Source organism: Salvia miltiorrhiza, chromosome 3 (genome assembly GCF_028751815.1).
Source record: "Salvia miltiorrhiza cultivar Shanhuang (shh) chromosome 3, IMPLAD_Smil_shh, whole genome shotgun sequence".
Taxonomy (NCBI): domain Eukaryota; kingdom Viridiplantae; phylum Streptophyta; class Magnoliopsida; order Lamiales; family Lamiaceae; genus Salvia; species Salvia miltiorrhiza.
In genome coordinates this window covers 54,169,979-54,180,801 of record NC_080389.1, presented here as the reverse complement: position 1 = coordinate 54,180,801, position 10,823 = coordinate 54,169,979, and the positions used below count along the sequence as shown (strand labels likewise).

At 31.0% G+C, this 10,823-nt stretch overlaps 1 protein-coding gene across 1 annotated transcript; it reads right to left on the bottom strand.

The window, feature by feature from the left end:
- Positions 1-275: 275 nt before the first annotated feature.
- LOC131014436 (hypersensitive-induced response protein 4) lies at positions 276-4,666 on the bottom strand. The gene is made up of 5 exons (XM_057942416.1): positions 4,211-4,666; positions 2,556-2,676; positions 2,368-2,459; positions 1,740-1,836; positions 276-844 (listed from the first exon to the last, which is right to left on the bottom strand). Exons 1-5 carry the CDS (start codon positions 4,403-4,405, stop codon positions 468-470), a joined length of 882 nt encoding a protein of 293 aa, XP_057798399.1. The 5' UTR covers positions 4,406-4,666; the 3' UTR covers positions 276-467.
- Between the last annotated feature and the right edge of the window lie 6,157 nt (positions 4,667-10,823).

The following is a 10,823-nucleotide window of genomic DNA, read 5'->3' as shown; positions in this document are numbered from 1 at the left end:
ACTAGTGCTTATTCAAAACTACTAGTTTCACAAAATGCTGTAATTGTAAGAACTTTGAAGCTAAAAATGAAACCGTCTACGGAAAGGAAAAACAATTGAAAAAAGTAATTGAATAACAATTGATGACACTCAAAACATATAATAACATTCAAGAAAAGTAATATATTTTGGAATTATAAGGTATTCCAGTTCAAGAAAGTAAACTCTCCCATTGAAACTCAATCAAGTAATAGTATCAAATACCAGCTTTGCACGTAAATATATGAATGGTAAAGTAATAGTATCAAATAACAGCTTTGCACGTAAATATATGAATGGTAAAATCATGAGTAACTTTTGTCCGACTATTTCTCCAGTATCGTTCCCCGGCAGCTAACACGACATAACATTTCATAAAACCATGTACATATATTTGGTCACCATATCTCATGAAACTTTTTATTGAGGATAATAAGAGAACAGGTGGATTACTGATCAATATCAATAAGTTGTGCACTTGCTCCCTGCATCATGCCGTTACGTATCTGTTCACCGATATCCCGCACATGACCAGGACCATGGGGTATGAAAACTGTAGTGTTCTTTGAGCTATTCCCGAGGTCCTTGATCGTGTCAAAGTACTGGGTGATCATGATAAGATCCATAACCTCCTTTGCTGAAGTACCCTCAATCTTGTCCGAGAAGTTCAAGATGTTCTCCCTAAGCCCATCGGTAATTGCCTGTCTCTGTCTCGCAACCCCGACTCCACCAAGATACTTGGCTTCAGCTTCTGCTTCTGCTTTCTTCACCTGGAGAATCTTCTCTGCCTCTCCCTTGTATACACTAGCAAGTTGCATCCTTTGAGCTGTCATAACAAATTACTTGTCAAATATCATCGTATCATATATGAATACTTCTCATCCAAAACGGGAATAAATTGTGGTAGCTACCCAGTGTTACAATAATTTACACTATTATATCCTTGAATAAAAACGTGTGTATTCTTATAAATTTTGGTATACCTATAATGTACACATTTATTTTAACTTACAAGGATAGTTTAGTAATTTAATATATATATACATATACAGGAAGAGGTTCTAATAAAAACCTCTGTTAAAATGAGAACTAGGAACCTAATCTTGACCTTTTAAATATTAGATCTAATGGTTAGGATTTAGTCAACAAAAGAAACTGTGCATCTATTATATTTTACTGTGCACTTAAAAAATATGCAATTTATGCAATTGAAACCAACAATGCAAAATACTCAAGCAAATCGAAATTGTGCATCTATGCAATTGAAACCGTGCATCTATGCAATCGAAATTATGCATCTGTAGTTTAATCTCAACCCTCTATTTTATTTAAATCAATGGCTTTAAATTGGTTTCTAGTTTTCATCTTAAGAGGAGTTTTTATATTAACCCTATATAGAGAGAGAGATGTTATATTTATGTTAATATGATAAGAATAATTTTGTATCTAAATTTTTTAAAATTGTGATAAATTATATAATTTTGATATTATTTAATTTCATACTTTTACGTGTGTGGCAAGTAATATTTAGGTAGCAAAAGTTAAAAGTTTGTTGCCCTTATGCAATACTCATGTTCATAAACGTAGAAACATGTTCAAAGACTCTAACACAGTGACAGTATCAATTAGTACACTCAACACATCAAGCAACACTAGGCATAATTTTAATCTTCCCTGAAACTCAGAACCATAGCGAGAACAAAATTTACAAGGATGCGAACCTGCATTAATCTCGTTCATTGCTTTCCGCACAGAGGGGTCAGGAATAATGTCAACCATCAATATGTGCTCTATGTTATACCCATATGCTCCCATGACCTGCCACATGGATTAACTCAAGATGTATGCTTTAATAAATGATAACATATGCTTCTCATAGGACATTTTCAATCAACCATCATTATATAAGCTAAAATGGAACATGCAAAAAGGCCAACATATTGTAGATTTTGGAAGAAACACAATGATCGCAATAGCATTGTTGTTTTCATTTAATTAACTCAGGAAATTGTATTTCCAGAGACATAGGATGACATTGCACACCTCAAAAATATTAAGTTCAGAAGCTTAACTAGTATCAGATAGCCTGCTATTAGCCTATTAGTAACCAAGAAGGCACACTCACCAACTTTCTCATACTTATGTACATGAACCTCAATGAGGTCTTAGATCTATATTATATACTAGATATTGCTACAGATCGAAGTATGTCCCCATCAATCTTATTTACCATATTTTGGAATACACTTGCAGTGCATATAGTAGGAAAAGTTCATGCATAACCCGATAAAAGTTTAGTTGATGCAGATAAGTCTGGTACCTCTATCAACACATAGAGTAAATTAGCACCTTTTCAAGTTCCTCTGAAACTGCTTGAGCTACATCACTCTTTTGTTCAAACACCTCATCCAGAGTCATTCTTGGAACATGAGCTCGGACCACTATTCAGACAAGTGTACACAGCATAAGACAAAGCTGGTTTGGACAAGTATAAGAAAGATAGTGAAGGACATGTGATAGAAACATGAGTTGTTTACCATCAAATACATAAGCTTGAATCTGCTCTTCAGGATTTTGCAATTCATAAAAAGCATCATCTGCATTTTCCTTGATCACCCTGTATTGAATTGAACAGTGCAGTTGAACAAAGACATTGTCCTGTTGCATTGGATGTGTCAGTATTTTCTTCATATAAATTAAGCAAATGAAATTATACACTGCAACTACATGGCTATCCAACCATGCATTTTTACTGTCCAATTGTTGCATAAAGGATATCTGAGTTAGTATGCTTATTTGTCCTAAAGCACCTCTCTTGCTATAATTTGTTTCACAGTGGACTATTTCATTCATGAATTTGTCATATGGTTTGAGAATTCATTCTTTACTTAATGAACATCGGAGCATGTCATTCTATTTTATGAAGAAAAAACTTGATTCTTGGGGTAATTTTACATTTATAACACCTAAAGGGTTCTGAAGAACGATTTCGATTTTCTTATCCGCTAGGAAAAGGAGGCACACTGTCAATTTTGAAATAATACTTCTCCAAGAAAATTGTAAACAATATCAAACCTTGACATCTTAGTAAAGAATTTATATTGACATCACATAAACAAAACTTAAGGCGCAAATTGTAAACAATAAAGGCCTGATTTCAGTGGTATTACATAACTGTTCAAAGACATAAAAGTTGATTACATTCTACAACGTTTATAAAAGAGAACCACAAACACTTTGATTTCAGCATTCTAGCAAATAAACTGAAAAACAGAACTAAATATTTGATGATACTTTTGCTAAGGAACAAGAGAATTTACTCTCCTTATAACATCAAGATTTTCAATTCACTCAATTCAATCATCACATCTGGATCCACAAACCTTGAGCAAGTGCATAAGTTTCTAACATGACGGAGTTGAGAAATAATGGGACATTAACATAACCGATTATGAGAAGAAACAGGAGACATTAATATACCACTGTAAGCCCACGTTTGGTTGGATGTTTTTAGAGGTTGGAAAGGGAATCAAGTAATTGAATCCATTACTTGTTGTTTGGTTTGGGTAATGAGATAATCATTACCCTTACTTGAGGGTAACCCAATCACCCAATTTGTTACCCCTCAAAATAGAGGGGAAACAAAAGGAAGGGAATCCCTTACTAATGTTTCCTTTCCATTGTTAAACCAAACACTCAATAAAAGTAATGGTTATTGTTACCATTCCTCTCCTTTATTTGATTTCATTCTTTTTTCATTCCTCTACTTGAACCAAACGAGCACTAAATATATACTAGCATTTCCAAGAGTGTCTAAATAAAAGTGTAAGTAGCGGTTAAAAGTAATTCAGTATTCACGGGGAGCAACGCGGGCAGCAAACTGGTCCAGTTCCTCTCAGATTAACCAATCAAAAATCATTCTTAATAAAGCAATTACAACTCGACACAGGAGTATAAATCAAAGGCAAATACTTCCTAACAATCCATAACAAGGCCGCGACCAATCTAGAAACTCTAAATACCAAAACTCATCCTGCTTTTCTAATCAATCGACCCAAACAAGTTCTTCGAATAACAGAATATGTTATAACAGAAATTACTTGTCGTTATAGGAAATCAACCAGAATTCAATCCGCAGAAGAACACGCAATTCAGTAAGCACAGAGAAGGAAGATCATAAAGAGGAGAGGACCTTAGTTTTAGTCTCAATTTTGACGTCGAGAGATTGGATCCTGGTGGAGAGAACTCCGGCGAGGTATTCGCCGCCGGGGAAGTTGAAGCAGTGGAGGCCAGGCTGCGCGAGGCGGTCGAAGCGCCCCCACCTCTCGACGACTCCTACGCTAGCTTGGTCCACGCACGCGCACAACACACAGTAGGCGTTCCCCATGATCGGAAGCACGCGGTTTTCAGTGGTCAGCAGAAATTTTCAGCTGGAGAGAAAATCTCGATTCAATAGGGATTGTGAAGGCCAAGTCAGTGAGTCTTTAGGTCATGCAATCTACCGACTTCTAACTAGGCAACCGCCAAGATTTATTTTTGGGTATAACTCAAAGATTTTTCTGTTTTGGGTTTGCTTTTGTTTTCTTCAAATGTATTTTCATTTACCAAATACCGACATCTTACTTTATTGAAGGCGCTCACAATTTCAATCCCGATTTACAAAATTTAGAATATTCGATCTAGGTTTTGAAGAATCCATAAGGAGAAATAGCAATTTCACTTTCAAGATTTCGTAAATGTCTTTCTTTAAATTTTTGCGGGCTTTTCCAATTTTTTGGTGATCAAAAGGTGACATGTGAACTAAAAATTGATCAGAAAAATAACATCAATGTTAGTTTGAAATAAAATAATGTCGATTTTTTGTATTATAAATCAGATATGTAATTTAAATCAAAATAAAATTCATCAATAGACAAAGCAAAATTTAATGAAATGGAAAAGGTCAAATAAAAAACTACTTTGGGAATTCAATTTTAATACATAAATTATTCAAATTCACTAAAATCATATCATGGAGTTCTTGATAAACACTCATTTTATTGTTTTTCACAGTTATATTGTGCATGTGGTGTTGAAATTGTGTACTTATGTGACATTGTTGAATTTGATTTCTTTATGATTCGTAAATATCATGTTTGAGTATAATTTTGAGTAATTAATGCAGATTTAAGTGTTTTAGAGTAGTTATAGTGCAAGTACATGCCCAAGGGTCGAGGATAGAGAGAAACGGGACCGAAGAATTGAGAGAACGAGTCAATAACGAATCGAAGACGAATTTATGAAAGAGTGAAGAACAATTTTAGCGAATAGCACACACATAGTCGCCAAGCTCAACTGATGTTCAGTATTGTAGTACAATACGATATTCTTAGTGTTTTATCCATTTTTTGTACTGAAATTTTCCCATGAGACTACATATAGTGCCTCTTGTATCCCTTTTACCGCTTACAACTTATATTTTAGGTTTTAATTTTCATTGCTTTTTAGTTTTTAGAGCTTAGATTGAAGATTTAAGTTCAAGTTGTTATCGTGAATTCACGTAGCTATGTAGTTATAATTATATCATTTGAGCTAATGAGGCTTAATTCAAGTAGCAAAGCTAAGGTACCCAAAGACTCTTTTTCATAAGAGGTCTTGATTCAATCCCACCTGCATGCGGGTAGTTTTTATATGAGAAAATACTCCCTCCCTCCGTATCAAAATATAATTAAAATAATTATATCATTTGATTGCGGTTAAGTAAGTGTCTATGTTTTATTAATTATTGCATTTTAATTGATTCAGTCTTTGTGTGTATAGATAATCTGCTAGCTACCACTTCTCCAGAGACAATAACTAACTTTAGTGTATCATTCTATCATACATATATACAATGAATCTATGAAAACATTAAATACAAAAAATTAAAATTAGAAATTAATAGGGGATACATTGAATATCTCTCAAGTCTCAACTTTTGAGCCACTTTGATGCTTCTTTGAGCAAAGCTGATGGTTGATGAGGATGGCAGTGGCTGACATATCTTGTCTGTAGACTGTAGTGTTCGCTCCCTCAGAGACTCAACTGATCATCATCATTCCCTTGTTTTTTCTGTTTAAAATAACTTAATGTATAGATAAATAAAGATTTGTTTGCAAATGCATGCATGTGAAAATAAAAGTCCCTATGTGCGTATGCGTGTGTTAGTCTAACGGTAGGAGATTAAAGCTCCTCAAAATCTGAGATCCTGAGTTCGAGTCCTTCGTCGCGCAGTCTTTAAATTAAATTTCTTTATTAAATTATGCAATTTATCAAAAAAAAATATAAAAAAAAATCCCGGGCTGTTTAATTTACTCCCTCAGTCCCATTAGAATATGGTCGTTTTTCAATTTGAATAAAAAATTGGTATGGACCACACTACTTTCCTCCTAAAAAATAATTTTTTGAATCTCCGTGTTTCAAAGAAATGAGCCTATTAAAGTGAGACGGTGGGACTATTTGATATGTTTAGAAGTTAATATATTGCGTGTATATAAATTTAATTATAACGTCATCTAATAAGTATAAATATTACACTCATTTGTGTGTCTCATAAAATTGTGCATTAGTATTTCACTTTTGGGCACTACACCACCATAAACTTTTTATTTTTTTTCTTTCCATTATCTCAACTTATTCACAAAATTATCACACTAGTAATACATCAAATTGTAAGCTCATTTCTAATATCTCAACTTTGAGCAATATTATTCATTAAAAAGTGTTTTTTTTTCCTTACTCATATCACGCTCATCTAATATTTACTCTTTTTATCTCAATTATATAAGCTTATTTTTCTTTTTCAAATACCTCATACATATAGGTTGATTTCCATAAAAGACGATGTTTAAAGAATAAATATAACACATTAGGAAGTTATATTATTTTATTTCCAATGATTTTATTAATTCATATACAAAATTCAATCCACCGATATAATAGGAACGAAACTAATTTATAAACTCATAAGTCATACCGCACAAGGATGTGCATACTATTCCAATTTGCAAGAAGGAGAAAGTATTAATTATAACTAGTGTCTAACACGTCGAAATTCGACGGGTACTTACTTTAATTATATTTATAATTATAATAAATAAAATAATATTTATATTAAAGTAATGAATTTGTTATGTAAATAATGATTTTATTATTTGTTCTCATCACAAAAATGTATAGTAACTTATGTTAAATATGCACACATATATATTTATATTTACAAATATAACTTATGACAATAATTGATTATCCGTCTCATCAGAGACTCGAATATTAAAGAATAAATATCCATATACAAAATTCAGAGATAATTATGTATATAAAAAAATCATGTAATTAAACATGTTAATAAAATGTTTGTACCCGTCAAAAATGTATGTTACTCATACCCAAATAATTTGAATAACAAAACAATTAAAGTATGAAAAAAAATTCCACGAAGGCATGTTGATAAATGTTCTTACCCGTCTAAAATGTATATACTCATACTCGTCCCAATTTTGATTACTTACACAAACTCATTTAATTTTATAAATATAAGTTGTTACAAATTTATATATTTATTCCCGTTTATAATTTATATACTCATATTAATCTTAAGTTCAATTAAAATATATTTTTGTACTCATTCATGTCTCAATCTCTTATAGTAATATCCACCACTTAAATTATATACTCCTTCGTCCCCCAAATAATTTTCTGTCTTTCTTCTTTGGATCGTCCCCCAAATAACTTCATATCCATTTTGGGACATTACTCCAACACTAATAATACCTTAATTATTCTTATTTTTCATCTTTTCACCAATTTTAATACTAATTATAAGACTATCTTTATCAACAACTCATCTTAACCTAACCTCTTAATAAAAAATTATTTTATATTATGTTTTATCAATAATCTACTTCAACCTAAAATATATTTTATTATACTATTATTTATTGTTATATATATTTTATAATTAACATGTCATGATAATAAGCGAGAGAATTGATTGTTTAAGGTTGGTCTGTGCACTATGCACATGACAGGTTATTCATTTTATTTTTTTCTGTCTTTTTATTTTTACAATTTTTTTGTCTTTTAGTTACAACTTTTGACAACCGATTGTGAATAATTGTAGTTTAACAATTTTTCACCACTTCTAATACACTCAACAATTTTGTCTTAAAATCCGTGTTTCTCCCTCTTAGGAAGTTATTTGGGGGGACAAATGGAGTATTAATAACCTCAACATTTATTACGACTATTGAAATTGTACTACAATATTATACAAAACAATATCGACTAAACAATATTATTATATATAATTAATACATCGCATATAATATGTATTAATAACATGCAATTATCTAAAATATTTTTATATCCATGTTCACTCTCAACAGTAATATCTGGTATTTAAGTAATATCTTAATAATCTAAACATTTACTACCACCAAAATCAAAAAGGTATTACAATGTTATATTATTACGAAGTAGTTTATGTAATTTGATGTTTATATTAAGTAATATTTTAATAATTCTAAACATTTACTATCACCAAAATCAAAAAGAGGTACCACCAAAAATTATTTATTTTGAAAACCTTATTTATTTGTCAAACTTAATAAATAGTATAAATCAAAATACATGTGATATTCTAAATTATTTATGATTTACGATTAGAATAAAAAGGCTAGAGTTCAACTACTCAAAACCCATCTAGATTATATATATAAATACATGTACCCGTCATAAATCACTTAAAAGTGATTTTACTATTAACTCTAATCTCAAACATGTGTATTATACTCACTATTTACTTGAGTCTATTTGAGTTTATAAAAATATATTGTTACACTAATTGATTATCTGTCACAGTAACAAATGACATTACAAAGTAAATATTAATATAAATAAACTAAATAAAAAATTAAGATTAAAAAGGCACAAAAAAATACATGTAGTCATATTGATTAATGTTTGAAGTAATTTACAATTTATAAACTCGTAACAATCTCAAATATAATTATAAAAAAAAAGATTTTACAACTCGTTCTTGTCCTGAACTCGTATAATAATGCTTTTCTAATTTAGATTTAAAGTTAAGATTGTGAATATTATTGAAACATAAAAATTGTAACATATGTTTAAAGAAAATTATAATATTAAAAACTATATACTTTTTGAATAGTTATATTGATTTTATTTCACCAAGTCTTATAATTCCATGAAGCAAATATTTCATGTATATATAATATTTTCAAATAAAATAAAAATTATATTGTGTAAAAAATGAGTGAGATGAAAGAAAAGTGTATTATTTTAACACTTCTAGCTTGTATAAATTTCTTAGTTTAAATCTATTATTTACGTATTATATGTCAAATTAAAGTTCTTGCCACGATATTTAATTTGATATGTATATTGAATATTTTTCTATTAACTAAAAAATATTTTTGTAGGAAAAAAGCAAGATAAAAATGATAATAAAAAAAGTAAAAAGAAATAAAGAAATTTCTATGTTTAGTTTGAGATTTCCATATTAAAGAGATTTCCATGTTTAAATTTATGTTAAAGGCTCTAGAATTGTAGAGATTTGAAATAAAACTCTTTCATAGTGCCACGTAGGACCTAGAATTAAGGAGAAGCCAAGAATCCCAAACCGTATTATATAATGATTAACTAGTGTACCTCAACCAAAATGTGAGCCTTAAATGCCCCCCCCCCCCCAAAGAGCATTCACACCAAAAGAGCCTTTTAAAGGGGCTCATAAGTGTCACTTCCCCACATTGGGGCTTTATATTTTGTGCCTCATTAATTTTATTTTTTATTTTATCTTTATTACAAATACATTTCTGAATTAAGTTAAACATTGAATTCAACAACAAAAAATTTCATTAAAATTTAAATTCAACATTACATTAATAAAATGTGATGTAAAGTGTGAAAGGAAGAATCAATATTTATAATAATAATAATAATAATAATAATAATAATAATAATAATAAAAATAATAATAATAATAATAAGGGTTAATTGCATCAAAATACCTGACCTTTTCCCAAAATTTGATTTTTTGACAAACTTTTTAATTGTAGCAAAAATTTTAGCTACGTTTCAATTTATTGCAATGTCCGTCCCGCATATATTTCCGGCCAAATCCATTCATTTCCGGCCATTTTATTTTAGTTACGTTTCAATTTATTGCAATGGATTTGAGACGACAATGTTTCATTACCCGACACGACATGCCACCTAAGCTTTACGGAGGTCCACCTCAGCATGAATTTGGCCGGAAATATACGCGGGACGGACATTGCAATAAATTGAAACGTAGCTAAATTTTTTGCTACAATTAAAAAGTTTGTCAAAAAACCAAATTTTGGGAAAAGGTCAGGTATTTTGATGCAATTAACCCTAATAATAATAATAATAATAAAATGTCGTTGGAGCCAAATAGCTCTTTCAATTTTAACAATTTTTTTTTTGGAAAATTGCTCAAAAGAGTCTGTCATGTGCATTTCAATTTAGATTTTTATTTATTTTTTAATTTGAATTGTTGCGTGTAGGCAAAGCACCACACCCTCTCTTCTCCCTCATCGAGCGTGCAGCTTCGTGTCGCGTCTCCCTCCCATCCCACCCAACCCCACCCCTAGCATCGGTACGCGGCTCGCGTGAGCCGGGTGCTCACCCGCTCCGCGAGCCGCAGTGTGGATGCTTTTAGGGCTCTTTGGAGAGCTATCTCTGTATAGAGCCACCCTCTCTACAGCAGAGGATTCTATAAGGCGACTCCATAGATTTTT